The sequence below is a fragment of the Micropterus dolomieu genome, linkage group LG09 (assembly GCF_021292245.1).
Source record: "Micropterus dolomieu isolate WLL.071019.BEF.003 ecotype Adirondacks linkage group LG09, ASM2129224v1, whole genome shotgun sequence".
In the NCBI taxonomy this organism is placed as follows: Eukaryota; Metazoa; Chordata; class Actinopteri; order Centrarchiformes; family Centrarchidae; genus Micropterus; species Micropterus dolomieu.
In genome coordinates, this window is record NC_060158.1 from 7,484,773 (window position 1) to 7,504,784 (window position 20,012).

The following is a 20,012-nucleotide window of genomic DNA, read 5'->3' on the forward strand; positions in this document are numbered from 1 at the left end:
AGTTGAAGATGAATCACTAAAATCAACTGAGGTGTCTGTTGTTTAAGATCTGTAGGATTTTGAAATTTTAGTTTCACGTTTAAACTTTGGAAGCAGTTGAACTGTCAATCTTTCCCTGAAAATAGTTAAACTGTCAAGAGATTATATAAGTTAAACTGTAAATTGAGGTGTAGTTAATTGTAAGAGATGACGGCACTGACAGTGTTTGATCTTTGACCTTTCGGATAAAAGACCGGCTCTTTTTAGTCTATTGTTTGTCTGTTCCTATGTTTTGCTGCATCCTCACCTTGCCGGACGCACCAGTCCAACAGGAGCAGTAGACACGCATTTCCCTGACAGGACATGTAGTCATCCAACATGAGCGGAGCGACAGTGGCCAGGGTGGCCAGCGCCTGCAGCTGGAGCTCCTCCTGCTGGATGGAGGACCAGTGACGTGAACCTGACCGGCGCTCAGATGAGGCAACAGGCGGCTTCATGAGCGTCAGCAGAGCAAGCATAACTCTTTCTTCTTTATAAAGCTAGGAGAGGAAAACATAGAGAGGACAAGCAGAGTATTTAAAATGTTTAAATATTTATTCAAACAATTACAGAGATACTGTGTGTGACTGACCTGCAGGGCAGCTAAGTCCTTCGACATTATAACCAACAGATTCAACAGCAACTTCTTCATTTTCAAGTCTTCGTTACTGAAGTTCAGCTTTAGGTTGCGAACCAAAGGGTTGTGACTTTTCACTAAAACATAAATCAAGCATTTTGTTATCATAAAATATGCTACTGTGCTCACATAATAAATAATTCAAATGTAAATACAAAACTTATAAAAGGAAAGAGTGGCCTCACTCTCTGGAAATGTGACGAAAGCTATAAGCTGTTTGGCAAATAAACTCTCCTGAAAATGAGAAACATGATGTTAAGGAAATTGTAGAGGCACATTTTACACACTAAAAATGCCCACCTCAATGCATTGCCATCATACAATTACCAATCATGTACTCACAATAAGCAGAGAGTTGGGATTTTCAGCAATGAGAGTCGTAATCACAAGCAGATCATTTCTGAGCTGGAGGTCAGAATGTCGGAAACCGTTCATAAGCTGATGAAGAAACGCTTCTTTCAGAGATCTGAGATACAAAATGAACAAAAAGTTAGATATCTAATATCTATTTGTACAGAATGAGAGAACAAAAGTAGACCAACTTGTTTTAGAGGATGGAGGGTAATACATTATTGACTCACAGAACATTCCTCTAGATCTTAAAATTTAAATATCTCACACTCACAGTCCTAATCAGCCACATTTGATAACATCTCAAACCTAAAGGAGACACGTACACGACACACTCCATGTTGCTGAGCTGAGCAGTGACCTCCTTTTTGCTGCCTCTCTCCAGCAGGTTCCAGAGGATTTCGGAGGAGCAGAACAGGACCTGACCGGACTGGTCTGGTTCGTTCATGTGGAGACAGATCGTCTCTGCTCCTCGTGCATTCAGTATTAACACACAGTTCAAATCTGTGGTTAAATGAAAATGAAATGCGATTAAAGAGATGTGATTGATGATTAAAAAAAAAAAAACACTGACCTGCTGAAACTGACTCAAGGACACTTAAAATCACTGTTTTTCTGATTGTTCTTCAGTAATAAGATGATTTATGCTCTTGAGAGATGACTTTTTCTACTTTTTCTAATGAAGGAGGTCATCGTTTGGATTGGCATGTCTGAAAGATTCCCTCCTCCACTGCCTTTGTGGATCCAGAATAAAATCAGTTACTGACCAGAGGAGCTGGAGAGGATCTGAAGTGTCTGCAGGAGCTGCAGCTTAATGGTGGGCTGGTTCTCCAGAGCAGACATGGAGAGGAGCAACGACTGAGCCAGGTCACTGCGCTCCAGCAGCTGCAGCCTGTAGCCTGGAGAGGTTGGCTGGAGACCTGCAGATAAAACAGAGTTAAATAAATAAATTAAATATTAATAATACATTACAAATGATTTATTAAAAAGGACAAATATAAAGATAGAAAGAAAAATTAAATAAGAAAAACAACACATTTTTGTTCAAAGTCAATCTTAACCCTTAAGGAAATTGGGGGAAAAGAACACCAATAGCAAAAAAGTAAGAAAAAGTTGATAAAAAAGAATGAAAATCAGGATACAAGAAGACAGGAAGAATAACAGATATAGTAAATACATAAATGTATAAAAACATCATAGAAATTTTGATTCAAGGGAACATAAAAACTTGAGTCCAACTTATGCTAGGTGACTGAAAGCCATGCAAGTATTTTTATCTGTTCAAATGTATTAAAAACACATTAGTCAATATTAATTGTATGTGTACAAATGTGTTTACAGTTGTACAATCAGTTTGACAATTATATTCACCAAGATTGATAAGCTGTCACTGGTTCATAATACAGAATCAGTAAGATTCTGTACCCCCCAAAAAAGGTAAAACATGAAAGAGAGACAGAAACAAAGAAACAAAAGCACAAGCATGCCACCACAGAAGACCTGAGAGAGCCTCACTTAGCGAAAGTCTAGAAAATCGGTTGTCAGAGTGGAAAGTCCAAGGCTTTGGCTTGGTGGGGCGGTCCGTACCATCGAGCAGCTGTTTACGAGTCACACAGCTGTAGAATGATTTCACAGACTCAACTATCTGTTGTCTCACTTCAGCATCTGACACCCTCATCAGACACCCTGCCAACAGAAACACTTTGGTCAGAGTCACTCGTCATCGTCACTCCTGTTAGAAGAAACTGCTCTCTTCTTTAATACTGATCTGTGTACCCATGTGAGAGAAGAACTCTATAACGTCCTGAGCGTAGTTCAGCTCATCAGATGCTTTCTCCTTCAGGAAGGGAAGCCTGGGATGAAGCAAAGCAACTTGTGGATGTTCAGGTGACATCACAACAAAAAATATCAGTCTTTTCCATGTAGGTTAAAAAATTTTCAGTGTCTTACCTACAAATTTTAAGGGCATCACACAAAATGGGCACATATTCAGGGTGATCCTTCACTTTCTCTGCACAGATGTTGAGTATTTTGGCGATGCCTGTCAGCTCCTTCAAATGCTTAAAATAGTTTAGGAAGTTTTAACATTTTGGCAAAGTGTTTGTGTATACAGAAATAAATCTCAGTGAAGGGAAGTGATTGGGCAAAGAGCCATCATGATAACTGAGGTTATTTCTGAACGGGGAAAACGCTGACAGACACAGTGATGCAGAAATAAATTAGAGTCTTGGGAATAAGGTTTGGCTCAGTGTTCAGGTTGCATGAGAGCAAATGTATTCCCATAACTGTGACAGGGGACAGTAATGAGGAAAATCTGACAATCTGCCGCAGTGTGTGTCACCTGAGAAAGCTTTATTTTGGAAAAGACAGACACTTCTTGGAAAGAGAAGTCTGGTTATCAGAACTGTAATTCAGAAGACTAAATCCAGACCAAAGGATACAAAGCCAATTTGGCTTCTCTTCAGAAGTTTCTTCAGTACAAAAAGGTGCCTCTCCTTCAGGTTAGCCTTTAATAAACATAATACACAGTATGACAAGATATAACATAAAACAAGTCTGATGACATTCATCATATAAGATCAACTTACTGTCAAGGGATCCTCAAGAAGACGAACCGCTTTACTGAGATCCAGACTTTTAGCGCTGATCTGCAGAGAAATGACATCTTCAGATCAAACTCAACACTGACTCTGCATTACTTTATTTTCATTATGATGACTGTATAATCACTTTTGGTGACAGAAAGAATTTGTCACAAATCTTAAATGTATTGTATCAAAATCATCACGTAAAATATTTGGTTGCATGTCTCCAAGCCCTTTTATCGTCAATGTAGAGTCAATGGGTCCCTTTGAAAAGCACCGATAACCTTCTGAACACTCTTCATGGCACTTTGTTGTCATATCATTAAGATGTAAAATACAACAGCACATAATGTCCATTGTAATACAGAAATTGGAGCCAGGGGAGAGGGGGAAAGAATTTTCAAGATTACTGTGGTAGATTTACAAGAAACTAATAATCACAAATCTACAAGTCAAAAACTTGAATTTTAACTTCTCCGACATTTATACATTTATGAGAGAAACTCTCTGAAAAATAGTGTTTTTTTTTTCAAGGAACCACATCGCTTCATTTCCAAGGCTGCAACATCACACACTTCCTGCCGTGTTTTATGCATGCAGTGGAAAATTAGCAGTGAGGAGTGAGGTTAGCCCACAACACTAACCTATATTGTCATGCACCTTAGAAACTTTGCTGTGGATTGGGCGTATTCAGAAGAAAACACCAGACTGATTTAGATTTTTTATGAATTTAATTTCAGGAAATTTCTGATTTTTGTTCTTGTAAATTTGACACTTTAATCTAGGATTTTTTTTATCGGTTTACTGACCCTCAACCTGGCTTCTTATTTCTTTGACACGTAAAACAGTCAATCTAAATATGTGAAAACACTCAATTATAGCCTACAGATGGGCTACATCTCAGAAACTGTCCCGTTAATTAGCCTAATTAAAATCTCCTCTCTAAAATCACAGAGGCTGCAGGGCTCGCTGTAAGAATAACTTCATTTCAGCTGCAACCACAGTAGAACAAGTCAGGATGAAATCTAAAAGTATTTTATCACGTGGTGTGTATCCTACTTCCCATCTTTAACACTGAGTACAGATGTGGTGTGTAGCCCACAGGGTGACCCTCAAGTTAACCACGAACAAAACCCGCTCGGACCAGTTTACAGATGCAGCGTAAATTGCCATGACAACAGATCTCGGATAACACCTATCCAACTTTCTTAGTATGGAAGTTACACACGACGTAACAAAGTTACTCCTGAAGTTACCTGGATAAGACAGTTACCTCGCTTCGTAGTACAGGCCACCAGTGTGGTTGATCTCCATCCTGCCACTCCACAAGCTCCATAAATACCTAGGCCTCCCTTCCAGTCCCCGCTGGATTGTTGGGTTGTGCACAGTAGGTGTTGTTAACGTACCAGCCAGTTAATCTGCTAGAAAACTTTGTCTGGTCTGCTTGCTTTTCCTGCTTGCCAGCACTAGTAATTCTGTTCAATCTCCGTCTGTAAACCAACACACTTGTAGATCCCACCTTTGTCAGCCAGCCCTGTCCATAACCAACATTAGACAAACTCCAGACCCTGTTCCAGTCCTCTGCCAAACCAGCTAGTTCTGGAGAGTACCCCCACTTTTTGTTTGAACTGTTCATCCTGGTCTGCCTTTGGGTTCAGGTCAAAATCCTGACATTTGTAGAGATTAACTAAATGGTTTTCTGCAAAAGGCTTATTTTACAATATTTAGTTGAGTTCTTCTATCTACTTTATTTCCAGACCCCTAGTCCATTATAAAAGTAAGAGTACAGTCCATAGGAAAGGAATGAGTAACTTCTCCCTTGTTTATTGCTTTTTAACCCTTTTTACAGTTTCTGTTTGATCCATCTGGCATTTTGGGTGCCATGAACTCTCCACCCCTCCATGCCTCATCTCCATCAATGGACAGCCAGAAGAAATTGTTGACAGCTTAAGTACCTTGGCATCATTCTGACCAATAAACTGAGTTTTGATCACCACATCACAGAGATCCACAGACACTGCCAACAAAAAACACAATTTTTAAAATATTCATGTGGGTTTAGTGTGAAGCTGCATTGTAGTAAAACCTAGATTTCATTATTATAGATAATCTTATTTATGGAATTCTTACTTCCTAAGAGAGTTTATTGAGGATTCAGATGTACTATTTCTATTTGCACACATGCAGAAGCAATAAGCAATTCATAAAAATACAGTAACTGTGCTAGAGGTGCTCCGATCAGGATTTTTTAGGCCAATCGCCGATTACTGAAAGCAGTATCGGCCAATAGCAATCACCGATCACTTGGTCTATTTGAAACCTTCTATTTATCATGTAGCATTATACTGTATATTTATTTAATTTGTGCTAAAACCAATGTATTAAGTATTAAAATTGACAGATGGATAAGTATCATGAAATGACAACTGTTTATTTTATTGCCAGGAAACACGGGCAACCAATTCCACTCCCTCTATCTTAGAGACTTAAACCATAACAGCCTTTGCCTGTAAATTACATAACAGCCTTTGCCTGTAAATTACAAAAACAGAACAAGCCATACGTAAACTCAGGACCCTCTAAGTTAAACCACACCTCCTGCTTCTCATCCTCCTTTACTGTGCTACCTGCTACTTTACCATGCTCTTTCTTACCAACAGAAAAGAAAAAAGGCACATTAGTTTCATCATTAAACATTAATAATTGTATGTCTGTGAAGGTTCTAAGTCATCCAGGTCATAGTTATCCAAGGAAGGTTAAAATCATGAACAACTGTACTTGGTTGAAGATACTCAAAGATGTTTCGTCCCTCACAAAGAGACTTCTTCAATTCTGATTGACTCAGCTATTTAACCTCTGTGGGGTCGTTGTCCAGATTGATTGATCTCACCTATTGGGGTTGGTTCATTTTATAAAAAGGTTCAAAAAAAGAGTTTTACAAACTCTAAAGAAACACCAAAGTATGGTTTAAATTCTGGATGAGCTTGTCATTTGTAAGTGCCTTCATCATTTCAAGTGTTTCTCAGAAATGAAGAAGTCTCTTGGATGAAGCGCGAAATGTCTTCGAGTATCTTAAGTCAATTCCAGCTGCCCTTCTTTTTATTAATAACTTTACTATATTCAGATGTTGATGATTGTTGATGTTGTTGTCTAGTTTGCTATCAAAATACCCGTAAATCAAAGTAGGCTAGGTTATTCCTAGGAGTTAACAACTAGGATTTAGTTGATGTAAATTAACCCTGTAAGAAAAGAAAAGTTTACCTCATGAATGTGCTGGTTCTTATAAGATGCTCCTGGTCTGATTACAGGAAGGTTTCTTCTGAGCACAACTTTTCCTGAATCCATTTCCCCCAATTTCAAGGAACTTCTTATTTTAGCCGCAAAAGCAACGTAAACATGGTCGGTTCATTAGATTATTTCAGTTTTTAGTTCCAGTTGGGTTAACATTTACAGTTATACAGTTTCAAACATTATCAACAGGTTTATTTTCTAACCTCGGTGTTTCTTTGCTAATAAAAACGAGCTAACTTGTCTTTTACAAGGAAAACCCGGATAATAATCATCTTAAAACAGCCTTTTTCCTCCAACACCTCCCTCTTTGCTCCTTGTGTTGCCCGAGTCTTGCAGCGTACCACAGGTGCTATGGTTACCTTGTAGTACGGAGAGCGACGGTGTTCAAAACTCATCTAAAAACGAAACGCCCATTTCCTCTCTCTCACAGGAAGTGGTATTCTGGAAACAGCAGCGCATTGATTTCCCCCCACAACAATAAGAGGGAGACGAATACAACCATTATAAAACCGTCTCGGAAACTCACATAAACGTCAATAAATCCCTGGGATTTGATAAATAAATCGCCGTGAGTCATGCTGTCTGATGCAGGTTAGTATCCGTAACGCTGCTGCTTGCGACGTGCTTATAAATGTGACAGGCAGACGTTGTTGACTTGTTTAAATAGCTTGCTAATGTGTTTAACTGTCGCCACCTTTGCCGTGTGTATATACGTATTAACCTCGTATTTCAGTGGCTTTGGTCAATTTGTAGTTATTTCCGATAATAGGATACATTTGGACGTTATGTTATCTATCATAAAGATCCTTATCAGTCACAACAAAGGCCCCATTTATACTGAGCTGCACTGTATTGTCTACTAAAGATATATGTTGTTGTTACTATAATGTTTAGACTATTCTGGGAATGGCTCTGGTGCTCGGCGAGGCAAGAAGAGGAGCTCCGGGGAGTCACCGGGAGATGGCCAGACCCTGCGCTCGTCTGGAAGGCAAACAAATGTCCGGGTGAAGCGCACCAACAACCCTCCACCTGGACAGGTAAACTGCAGCATGCATGTTCAGCCTCTGTCTCTAAACCTGACTCCTCTTCATCCTCAGCCCTCATCGCCTGTGCCCGACAGACTGACTAATCCAATGACAATCAACCCATATTTCTATTTTTGGTGGCATTTTTGCCTTTAATTGATTGTATATAATCAGGAAATGTGAGCAAGAAAAAGGGTGAGGACATGCAACACAAACCAGGGACCTTGTGGTTTACATGGTACATGTCTTAGGTCAAAGTGATGCCTTGATATTTCCTTTTTTTTATATACATGTAACATAAGAAAACATTTTTGAGATATTGCTTTTTTTTTATAATAATTATAATCAAAATATATTTACCTCCATGTAAATATATTTTACTTTACAGTCCATCGCCCTTTGGCCTAGGGTTTTATGGTACAGATCATGAACGACAACGTGTGGGTTTGTGCCCCTGGCTGGGGCCCTCTGTTACATCTCTACTGTCAGTTATTCAATGTAGGCATAAAATGCTGTCTTGGGACAAACGATGTAAAGGAGACACTGTTTCTAAATCACCTCGCACAAATCTTTCGCTTTGGATAAAAGCTAAATGTCCAGTTATTATTATTGTGGATCAGTGATGTCATTGAGATACCAGATCTGCTTAACAAGATCAGTATTGCCACAGATACTGATTCAGCATATCAGATGTGTGCATCACTAAGTTAAAGTGCCCCATTAATAAAGTTGAGTGGAGCTCAGTGTTGACTTTATCTGCACTCTCTTCTAGAGCAAGAGAAAAGCCACAGACACAGAGGAGGAAGATGACCAGTCTGAGAAGAAGTACAGAAAGTGTGAGAAGGCTGGATGCTCTGCCACATACCCAGTTTGTTTTGCAAGTGCATCTGAAAGGTAGCATGTTTTCTGGTATAACAGGAATCAGATCTTATCTTGGTCACTCCTTTCTTTTAGATACAGATTGTTTTCAATGGACATGATTGTAATTTTCTCTTCTCAGATGTGCTAAAAATGGATACACATCTCGGTGGTATCATCTCTCATGTGGTGAGCATTTTTGCAACGAATGTTTTGATCACTACTACAGAAGGTAATGTTGACAGAACCACTCTCATATTTCTGTATATTATAAACATGTTTCAGTATTTTTATTCCATGGTGACATTTAAAGTGCTGTTGCATCAAGGCCATAAGATTAACTTTTCTCTTTTTTTTCCATTGGCAGTCACAAAGATGGCTATGAGATTTTTGCTTCATGGAAGAAGGTGTGGACTAGTAACGGGAAAAGTGAACCCAGTCTGAAAGCTTTCATGGCAGATCAGCTGCTTCCATTCTGGGTAAGCTCAGGCATCTCTTCCAGTTTCTGGTTAAACAGCTGAATGTGGTTATTCTTAATGTTCTCTGTAATACTGTAACGTTAATTGTGGTATGTTCCTTTCAGGTTCAATGCACTAAACCGGACTGTAGAAAGTGGCGTCAGCTGACTAAGGAGATCCAACTCACTGCCTCCCTAGCAGCAACGTACCGCTGTGGAATGAAATTCAACAACATCAAGGTTAACAGGAACATAGAAAGGAATCAACCAGCCATTCACAAGTGACCTTTTTAATTGTTTTTGTGATGATAATTGCGTGTCTTTGCCTGCAGAGTGAAGGACCGGACCAGTGCTCCCAACCTGAGGACTTGGTAAGCTGGTGATGTGTGTTCTATGATTTGTTTTGGAAATCTAGCAGTTAAGACAAAATAAAATGTATTAGTCAGCATTGCTTTAGGCAAATACACAATGATGATTTGCACCTTTAATCCCATGCCGTTTAATTCTCACAGAGAGTGGCCGAGGTCACTGACAGCTGGTGGCATTCAATGTTGATTTTGCCGCCGTTTTTCAAAGACAGTCCAGCCAGCCCTTTCCTCGCTGCCTACTATCCTGACTGTGTGGGGATGAGTCCATCAGGCTCTACCAGCAACATGTCTGAGCTGAGGGCAGACCACTGCAGAGCCGTCCAGCCACAAAGTAAGTCAGTAAGAGTGAGAGGAATGAATATGTTAACAGCCATGGTTTGCTCTACTATGATGTACATACAATTACTCTATATACAGAGAGATGGGGGAATAATACACCAGGGAGATGCTTGGTCAGCCTCCCATTTAGAAATATCAGTCTAAACCACATAATAATGTCTAATTATGATTGTATCCCTCAGTTCCAGGCCTGTGTCCATACTTCCAGCCCTTCTACCAGCCTAATGAGTGTGGCAAGGCTCTGTGCGTGCGGCCGGATATGATGGAGCTGGATGAGCTTTACGAGTTTCCTGAATTTTCCCGCGATCCCACCATGTATTTGGCTTTGCGTAACCTTATTCTGGCCTCCTGGCACAAGAATTGCAAGGTACGCAGCAGACATCTGCCAAGAGTGACATTCCAATATTGTATTTTTTTCAACAATAACATTTTTTAATCGCATGATTTTCTGTGATTAATTGCAATTAATCGCATTGTTATGAGCAAAATTTAATAATGATCCCTAAAGTAGTGTATTGCCTCTTTTAATTTAAATGTAGGCCCACTGCTATATACATAAAAGTGCACTAACATGTGGTTTGCAAACACTTTAAACAAATAAAGTGCTGTTTACTAGCAGTATTCCCTTTACACATTAGCAATAAAATATTTCTTGTAAATCTCAACTTAAAACCAAAGCTATTTGCCACTGCCAGGCATAGTGTCCAGAGCCACAATCATAACAGACACCTTTTGAACAAGTTAACATGCATGAATTTGTTTTCTCGTGTTTTTTTCTGAACAGGAATCAGCAGAAACATTTTTCTTTTATCAGGGAGCAGCATAAACAGTCTATGTTCAGTAGCAAGTGTCCCTGTAGAGTGAGGTGAAGTGGTCGCCTCATGCACACGCCCGCTTAAACTTTTTGTAGGCGACGTGGAGCACAAATCATTGGAAGAGAGACTGGTCCTCGCTGTTTGTGAGTTTACAGAATCTATTACTGTTTAGGCTACTAAATAGGACATCAACAAGAGGGAATTCGCATGGCAGAGCATCCCCGTAAAACTAGATGAAGGCCTATTAGGTAAAGTTATGTAACGTTAGCCTATAATTTTAACTTCAGTTAAATAGGTTAGATCTGTGTAGCGCACAGAAGCCGTTTCTGTTTACTCCCGGAGCTCTGTCTGATCACCGAAGCAAAGAGCAACTCCACAGGGCCAAGCGACTAAGTTTTGATTTTTAAGAACGTTCCTAAGACCGACATCTTCCCCAAAACTAATCAGCATGCAGTGTGTAGCTATCCACTTCGCTATGGCATTTGATCGCTTGTTTTACTTGTCCCACACACTGCATCCAGCGTAGTCTGCCGAAGCCTCCCTCCGCTGCTTGTTTGGGTGGGTGATTTGCAGGCTGATCAACATCCCACCCCTCCTGTGTGATGTATGTGTATTCAGAGCCAGTGAGCAACGAACTTTCAAAATAATAATAAAAACTACGTTAACATGCGATAAAATAATTGTTGGCGTTAGTTAATTTATGCTTTACCATGATAATAATGCGTTAACGTGCCCAGCCCTAGTTTTCACCTTTTTAGGTTTTGTAATACAAATTGCTCGTTTTGTTTGTCTTCACTTAAATATCACATCTTCTCCTCTTAAGAAAACAAAATAATAGATTCTAAAAAAAACATTTTTCCTGTTTTTTTTCTATAGGAGGTGCTGACTTCCCAGAAATGTGCTCTGAACATCATTGTCCGGGGGTTGGTGCGTGTGCGCTGCGTACAGGAGATGGACCGGGTGCTCCACTTCATGACCAGGAAGGGCCTCATCAACACTGGTGTGCTGGCAGTGAAACGGCCTCTGCTTCCTGAAAGATACTGCTCTGTGAGAGTACTCATCTTCACTTGATCCTGACACAAAAGTTCATCATTTATTTGATTATGGCTAACAATACCTCCCACATTTTTATCACTTCTGCAGAGGAATGTTATCGTCATCGGTGCTGGGGCTTCAGGTTTGGCTGCAGCACGGCAGCTGCAGAACTTTGGCACTCAGGTAACTATCCTCTGCTTAAGTTAGTTCTTGGTACACATCTTCTCTGACCTCCTGTTTTACCCTGTTCACTGGTCACTGTACTGGTGCACACTGCTTTACACTCTTCTTTTTCATTGGTTTACAGGTGGTGGTGCTTGAGGCAAGGGAGAGAATTGGAGGTCGTGTATGGGATGATACTTCTCTGGGCATCACAGTTGGGCGAGGAGCTCAGATTGTCAATGGCTGTGTAAACAACCCCATTGCCCTGATGTGTGAACAGGTAAGAAAGACCTGAGAATTCTACATATTTCTGCTATTAAATGCACATTAAATCTAATTTCATCTGCTAAATGGAACTTGTTTTCTTCATACTTGACTTGTATCTCTCTAATTTGCCTTTTTCACTTGTCTGTTACAGATGGGCATCAAGATGCACAAGCTGGGAGAGCGGTGTGACCTCTTTCAGGAGGGAGGGCAGGTTACTGACCCGGCCATCGACAAGCGCATGGACTTTCACTTCAACGCAATCCTGGACGTGGTGTCAGAATGGAGGAAGGACAAGTCCCAGAACCAGGACATACCGCTGAAAGGTGCTGAACCCAAAAGACAGCATGTTTTAATCTCAAGTGTGAGGTTCACTGAGGTTCATTAAAGTCACTTTAACAAATGGAACCAACAGCTTGATAGCTTTCATTCTCAGACCAAGTTAGTGTTTTTGTGTACACATTTACTTCATTTGATAAGAATAACATAATTTCGGTGGAAGATACAATATAACTGTTATATAGATATGTCAGACAAGAACATTTTGAAATTCATATTTTGAAAACTTTTCTTGTGTGACCCTCTGACAACTTTGCCTTCTTCTGAAACAATGAAAGCAGGCATTCTCATGTTTGGCCTTACCTGCCAATTATAACTCTGGTCTAGAGTCACAAGTGTGAATGTGTACAGTGCAAGGTTATAGAAGTAAAACTGTTACGTTCAGTGGTGGTTATGGCAGAGTAGAGCAAGTTGGAGGACCCAAACGCAGGACACGTAGGCTAGCGGGTAAAGTTCAGATGGTTTATTCCAAGCAACAAAAAGCGAGCACACCTTCAAACTGAGTGGCTGATCACAAAGTCCAGAACCACAAAAGCTGTCCAAACAGAAATCCAACGGTGCAGGGAAACACGACGAGTAGGCAGACAACGAGGGATCATAACGCACATAGAAAGTAACACGAACAATGACCGGACAAGGGCTGAACAGAAAGACCACACATATATACCAGGGATAACGAGCAGGGCGGGAGCAACACAGGGGACAGACATGAGGCTAACGAGGGAGGCAGAGAGACAGCAGAGGGAGCACTTAGACAAGCAGACATGGGGCAGAGTGAATAACCAAGAATGCGACAGAGCTAAACAGAACCAGTAAAAGAACAAGGGAATACACAAGACTAAACAGGGAACACAAGACCAGGAGTAAACACAAAAGATATTAACTAACGTACAGGACTAGGAACTAACTGAACAAGACTACAGAGAAACACAGAACCAAAAACAGGAAAGACATGAACACAAATACCACACTCCTAACAAAAACAGAAGTAGTGATGAGAAAAAATGTTTTTAAACTATTTCCTAAATTTAAAAAAATCATATAAAAGCAGAATTTGAACAGGGTTTAGAGATACTTCACCCGTAGTTGTAAGCATTTTTTCTCTACAGAAAAAGTCCAGGAGGTGAAGAAGAACTTTCTTCAGGATTCTGGTATCCAGTTCAGTGAGTTGGAGGAGAAAGTGCTTCAGTTTCATCTCAGCAACCTGGAGTTCGCCTGTGGAAGCACTTTAGACCAGGTCTGAACAACTCAAACACTTAGGGGCTGCTTCAATAGTTTTTCCACAAAGCATTTGTATATTCAGTGAGTGTGAAGTGTAGGCGTTTTGATGAAGAAAATTCAATTTGTTTGTGTGGCTTTTGGTATTGTGCCTTCAAGGGAATTGTGATGAAAATGCTCTCAAGTATATTTGTTTGTCTGTTTGTAGGTATCAGCAAGATCCTGGGACCACAATGAGTTTTTTGCCCAGTTCTCAGGAGACCACACTTTACTCACCAAGGGCTACTCTGTGTTACTCCACAAACTGAGCGAGGGCCTCGACATCTGCACAAAGTGCCCGGTTTGTAATTCAGTCTTTTAATTTCAGTTCAGCTACTTTTATCTTTTGTTACACTGCGTATTCTATATATATAAATGCCATTGTGAAAAATCTGGTGTTTTTCAATTCTAGGTTCAGGCCATTGATTACTCAGGTGATGTTGTCAAAGTTACCTCCTCCAATGGGTCCCAGTGGACTGCACAAAAGGTAAATAAAAAAATAACCAAATGTATAACCCCTTTCATCATTTCAGAGAATGCTTGATGTATTCAGTGCCAATTATCATGGTGTAAAGTTATTGAGTTTGTCTTTTCAGGTTCTTGTTACAGTCCCCTTGACTTTACTGCAGAAGAATTTGATTCAGTTCAACCCTCCACTTCCTGAAAGGAAACTGAAAGCAATCCACAGTCTGGGAGCTGGTATCATAGAAAAGGTAATAACTCTGGTGTGTGTGTGTCATTAATGGTTTTAAATAAGTACAGGCCACCAGGCAAATATTAGCAATTGTCTATCTTGTCTTAGCAATTTATAGGTGACTCATTTCTGCATGTATTCAATTTATTATCCAATTATGAGACTGTTGCTTCCCTATGGATGCTAAAGTATCATTTAAAAAACTTCTTTCAGATTGCTCTTCAGTTCCCGTACAGATTCTGGGACAACAAAATCCAAGGGGCAGACTACTTTGGTCACATACCACCAGGTCCTGAAAAGAGAGGCATGTTCAGTGTCTTCTATGACATGGAGCCACAGGTTTGTCTTTTCTCATTATTATTCAGCAAGACCATATCTTACTGCTTACCATGTATTATAATCACATCCCCTCCTGTCAGAAATGACCCTTAAAGGTGCGGATGGTAACAATTGTTACTGGCAAAGGAGAGGTTGGCAGTTCTTTCATTGCTGGTGGTTGTTTCTCAGCCGTTGTGTTTGCAAAGGTCGCACTGAAGATGTAAAGCTTGACTCAGTGAGAGCATGCGCAAGGAGTGGGGCTTCGCAGCGTGTGCATGAGCAGTGATTGACACTCCGTTAGAGAGTCCACATGGCTCTGATTGGTTGTTCTGACCAGGAAGCGGTGGATCTTGCAAATGGCATTAGGACCAGTTGGAGGAGCCAGATTATCTGTCTCATTGATTGAATGACAGTTTTAGGAAATGTAGCAAAAAATTATTTTTAAGAGAATTCACTACTGCAGCTTTAAGATATCTATTCCTACTAGGGAATATAGGTTTTAACTATTGATGTTAGACTGCAAGCCCAACTACAAGAATAATATTTATTTTCTGATAAACAGAATGTGTGTGTGTCTGTGTGTGTGTGTGTGTGTGTGTGTGTGTGTGTGTGTGTGTGTGTAGGGGAAACATGCTGTCCTCATGTCTGTCATCACTGGTGATGCTGTACCTGCTGTCCGGGACATGGAGGACGAGGAGGTGGTAGATGAGTGCATGAAGGTCCTGCGTGAACTTTTCAAAGAACAGGTAATGCTGTCACATCTAAAGTTTAACCATGTAACATTCTGTGTAACTAACACTTTGGCTGTTGCTTGCACTTTATTCAGGGTAATTGATGAAAAGTGAACAGTAAGACCAACAGTGAAAGTAACTCAACTTCCGTCCAAACAGTCCCAGGAACTAAACATTGGAGCTAAATTAGGAGCTAAAAGTCCCTTTTCACATTCATTTAGACCAGTTGTTTTCAAAGTGGTGTCCAGTGACCCCCAGGGATCATTGAGCGGGCTCCAGGATTTCCCCAGCAAAAAGGGGAGTAATTTATCTTCACTGTAATTCCATCCATAAGTTACACAATGAAAATTTTGGTTATGGGTTAAAAACATAAACATCTAAAAGCTAAAATCCCATCAGATTAGGGACCCTGGGACAAAATCTTTCAAATGGGGGTTCGTGGTCTAATTTGTGTCAGTTTAGGTATCCTTAATGTTAGGAAGAAACACTGATTTGGACCCTTAAAAAGTAATGACTTTTAAAGGCAATCTTTTGCATGCAACACCACAAGGACATCATGTTGTTGTTCGTATCTTACTACTTTGATACTCTGCTGTTTGCTTGGAGTTTAAGAAGGAGACATAAACCTACACCTTGATAGTTCCTGGGCAATCAGAAAGTACAGCCCAGAACTCCTACTTTTACAGGATAGGAACTTATATATTGAAGGAACTAAACTCAGACCCTGATTCCTTTAGTCGAAGTGCAGGTAAAGTCCTAAAAAGGTTCTACTGTATTATTTCTGTCTGTTGTCCTTGATAGGAGGTCCCAGAGCCAGTGCATTTCTTTGTCACACATTGGAGCAAAGACATGTGGTCCCAGATGTCCTACAGCTTTGTGAAGACGGGGGGAAGTGGAGAGGCCTATGATATCATCGCTGAAGACGTGCAGGGAAAGGTGTTCTTTGCTGGCGAGGTAACATTGCTTTCAACCATATTATAAATTTTGTCTTGAAATATTTGTTTATTTGTAATGAAGTGGTAAAATGAGATTTTTTTTGCATTTGACCTTATTTGTGATAAGCTGTTATTGCTTTGGAGTTTTCCCCACTGCACTTTCCATGTCAATCGGCCTTTTCACAGCAGACACAGTAGGAAAGGTACAGGTGTTACTAATAACATTAACAATGGCTCTGTTGTATTCAACTTCCCCAGTGACAGTGAACAATATCAAGACCCTGAAACCAAAGCAGCTAAATGAAATTCAGACAACTGTGCTTTTCCTACTGTTACATTTCAGAATGAATTTTGTCAAACCTGTTAGTTACCGTTTTGGATTCTGCAAGTATTTATGGTGAACTAACCAGTTTTATTTATCCCCAAAAAACAAATAATAGGAATGTGTGAAAATTGACCTTAGACGTAGTCTGATGAAATAATCTTAAGTCCACTTACAATACTGGCTTTTTATATTGCAGACTTTGAAACTGTTGATTGATTTGTTGTTGTTTTTGTTACCAGGCCACCAACAGACATTTCCCTCAAACAGTGACAGGTGCTTACCTGAGTGGGGTCAGAGAGGCCAGCAAGATGGCTGCTATGTAAACTCTGTCAGTCCTAGAGCTTTTAAAAACACCAGCATGGACATACGGGTTGCACTGAGCAACAGACCGTTAAACAACTTGGACTGCGTTGCCTGAATTGCTCCACTTGAAATGATATTTCGCCGTTAGTCACTTTGCAATAGCGGGTTCAAGTAGGGTTTTCCAGGGGCCTGGCTCTACATATATAACACAAACATAGTTGAAGTGCTTTTTATTTATATAAAAAATCCAGCAAATTGTTGTTTGTTGGCAACAAGATGCAAAAAAATTTAAAAGCAAGGCATGAATAATGGATAATCCCAGTGATATTCTACCTGGGTCCGCTGCGCTGGAAAGCAGGATGATGTTTTCTTAAATTTGAGTTTAATGAGTAGTGTGTGTAGCATTTCTGTGATGAAATGGTCAAAATTTCATTTTTGAGAGATTAAGGTGCATGAAACATTGGTAAACTCTCAGTCATGTAATCATAACTTCAACTACACTGAACAAAATTATAAACGCAACACTTTAATTTTTGCCCCCAAAAGTTTTGTGTGTATTATTTTGTTCAGTATAAGTAACATTTAATTTAATAAACATTTAAAAGGATCAAGTTTTGAAAGATCATATTGTCGTGACATCAAAAAAATGTTTTTCTTTGAGAGTTGCCTACTGATGTTTCATACAGCTGTAAGGAATTTGCATTGTATAACATGTGATTCATGTGTTTGTAGAAATGGTAGGGAGAAATGGATGAAAGGTTGGAAACATGTAAGTAATTATGTGGTAGCACTTCTGATTTAAAAAGAAAAGAAATCAATAGTTCATGTGTATGACAAGTTAAATTCTCCGTAGGACTGAGTATGATCAGAAGACACCAGCTTGTCCTCTTACTGTCTCAGGGATGTGATCGCGACACCTGGCAGAAAATGAATAAAAAAATTAAAATATTGATTGATCAATTCTGAAGATGGTTTGGGAGAAAATGACAGCCAACCAAAGGAGGAAAACAAACTCTCCATATTTGTCTTGTATTAAATTGCGTTCCTGAGGTGTGGCGTTGGGGAACAGCACAACAGTGTCCTCACTTTCTTTCAGTAATGTTGACTAATGAAGCGTTACATGTAAGTCCTCATATTTCTGTCTGGATCTAGATGATCATGTCCTCTTTGCCCAACATCACAGTGCTTGAATATTTATCTTGTATATGTGTGTAATAAACTGAGCTATCAACTGCCATACTGATTGCTTTAATTTTTGGGTGAATATTTGGCTCTTTTTCCCTCCTCACGTCAGTAACTCAAGTCAGCATTAATATATTTATGGATAAACATTAATGCCAATCGATTTTGTAAATAAAACTTTAATGGGTTGACTGTCTCCACTTTATTACAAATTACTGTACTGTAATAGGTTGATTTCAACAATTTTGATAATTTATTGTTTTCAGTCATTTTTAAGCATAAATGTGGGAAACAATCAGTAAAATGTGAATAGAGAAAATGTTTCCTGGATTTTGTTTAGTCTTGTATCATATTAAAGTGAAAATATTTAGGATTTGGAATGGACAAAACAAGCAAGTTAAAGGCGTAGCTTGTGATTGACTTGCATTTTTATAATTTTAATCACATATACTAAGTCAGTGGTCCAGTAACTTCCAGGGGTCCTTGAGCGGGCTCTCCAGCAAAAAGGGTAATAATTTATTTTCACTTTCATTCCATCCATATGTAACACAATGACAGAATGTGTGACTATTTTGGTCATAGGTTGCATACACTTTATATACTAAAACATCTAAAAAACAGTCCGACCAGATGGGGAACCCTGGGACAACATCTTATCAAATGGAGGTCTGTGGTCTAATTTGTGGCAGTTAGGGGTCTTTGATGTGAAAATGTTTGAGAACCAGTCGACTAAATGATAGATTAATTGAAAAGGAAAATAAGTTCATGCTGTGGATATTTTGATGAACTTTGTCACACGATCTTCCTTAGCACTTGTCCACATTCACTTAAAAGTCGAGTTTTAAAGTTCATTCTTGAGCTTGGAAACAAACAATCTCAAGGTTTATTTAGTATCTTCTAGATGATGTGATCGAAAGCCCCAGACCAGGTACTAAATGGGTGAGATTGTTATGTCAACTGTAAGGTAAGAATGAACTTAAGAGTGTAATGGAGGAACTTGACTCCGCTCATATTTTACATTTTATTTAACTAAACTGAGTTTATATTGATTTAAGGTTTAGTTCAGTAGCGTGGATAGTTTATTTTACATTTATTGATGCAAAGTTCATTACAATAACAGAACTGCAAAAAAATACATTTTACATTGCCAGATGCTCAAATTAAATTCATTTTTCTAGAATATTGAAACTTCATATCTGTTTTTTATTATTTAAGAGTTCTATTGAGGTGCAGTAGTGTTTCAGTTCACCAGTAAACAGATTGAAGCAGGGTTTGGATCCAGTCCATCTTGATTTGTGGATGAGGAACTTTCCAGGTACCATGAAGTACAAAATATAACATGACATTAAATACATTAATTGGTATACTCTTACCTGTAAAATAGATGAAATATATTTTCTCGTTCCAAATTGCAAAAATCACAGTTGTAATTAATGTTGAGTTTAAATCTTTGCAACACTTCATTGGCAGGGTAAATACAATGCGATTTTTTAGAGGACACTTCTTTTACCTCATTATTAATACAATATTTGTTAAGAATAGTACATGGCTTTTCCCACTGTAAGTCACTCACAATAGAAGACCAGAATAATTTTGCTGCAGAGAGTATGGTATATAGTCCAAAACATTCCTTATATGTTTGTTACTGCAGGACCTATTCTAAATATTAATTCCTTCTATTTAATTTTTTTATTAGAAACCATGCTTTCCATCTGTGAAATTA

At 39.2% G+C, this 20,012-nt stretch overlaps 2 protein-coding genes across 4 annotated transcripts in view; one reads left to right on the forward strand and one right to left on the reverse strand.

The window, feature by feature from the left end:
- Window positions 1-7,245, reverse strand: part of LOC123977103 (cilia- and flagella-associated protein 69-like) — a 15,499-nt gene extending 8,254 nt beyond the window's left edge. Inside the window, exons 1-13 of one of the 3 annotated variants that reach the window (XM_046059600.1) lie at window positions 7,086-7,245; window positions 6,853-6,958; window positions 3,595-3,654; window positions 3,448-3,513; window positions 2,957-3,066; window positions 2,783-2,859; window positions 2,522-2,692; window positions 1,774-1,926; window positions 1,333-1,510; window positions 998-1,121; window positions 841-889; window positions 611-732; window positions 287-518 (exon numbers count right to left, since the gene is read on the reverse strand). In XM_046059600.1, coding sequence (XP_045915556.1) covers window positions 287-518; window positions 611-732; window positions 841-889; window positions 998-1,121; window positions 1,333-1,510; window positions 1,774-1,926; window positions 2,522-2,692; window positions 2,783-2,859; window positions 2,957-3,066; window positions 3,448-3,513; window positions 3,595-3,654; window positions 6,853-6,936 — 1,426 coding nt within the window. In that variant the 5' untranslated portion in view covers window positions 6,937-6,958; window positions 7,086-7,245. Of the gene's footprint in view, window positions 1-286; window positions 519-610; window positions 733-840; window positions 890-997; window positions 1,122-1,332; window positions 1,511-1,773; window positions 1,927-2,521; window positions 2,693-2,782; window positions 2,860-2,956; window positions 3,067-3,447; window positions 3,514-3,594; window positions 3,655-6,852 lie in introns of all 3 variants that reach the window. The other 2 variants (XM_046059598.1, XM_046059601.1) reach the window with 2 other exon arrangements.
- A 66-nt stretch (window positions 7,246-7,311) lies between these two features.
- Window positions 7,312-18,344, forward strand: LOC123977104 (lysine-specific histone demethylase 1B). Its single transcript, XM_046059602.1, has 21 exons — window positions 7,312-7,473; window positions 7,777-7,919; window positions 8,680-8,801; window positions 8,908-8,997; window positions 9,133-9,244; window positions 9,349-9,462; window positions 9,555-9,593; window positions 9,735-9,921; window positions 10,112-10,296; window positions 11,621-11,791; window positions 11,888-11,962; window positions 12,087-12,221; window positions 12,360-12,531; window positions 13,654-13,781; window positions 13,971-14,102; window positions 14,214-14,288; window positions 14,398-14,514; window positions 14,709-14,834; window positions 15,437-15,559; window positions 16,346-16,498; window positions 17,044-18,344. The coding sequence occupies exons 1-21, from the start codon at window positions 7,458-7,460 to the stop codon at window positions 17,125-17,127; spliced, it is 2,499 nt and encodes an 832-aa protein (XP_045915558.1). The 5' UTR covers window positions 7,312-7,457; the 3' UTR covers window positions 17,128-18,344.
- The last annotated feature ends 1,668 nt before the right edge of the window (window positions 18,345-20,012 follow it).

Excerpts from the sequence above, each read along its gene's own strand:
- LOC123977104 (XM_046059602.1), top strand. Across the intron at positions 11,963-12,086 it reads TGCAGAACTTTGGCACTCAG|GTGGTGGTGCTTGAGGCAAG; the intron begins GTAACTATCCTC and ends ATTGGTTTACAG. Across the intron at positions 12,532-13,653 it reads CCAGGACATACCGCTGAAAG|AAAAAGTCCAGGAGGTGAAG; the intron begins GTGCTGAACCCA and ends TTTTCTCTACAG.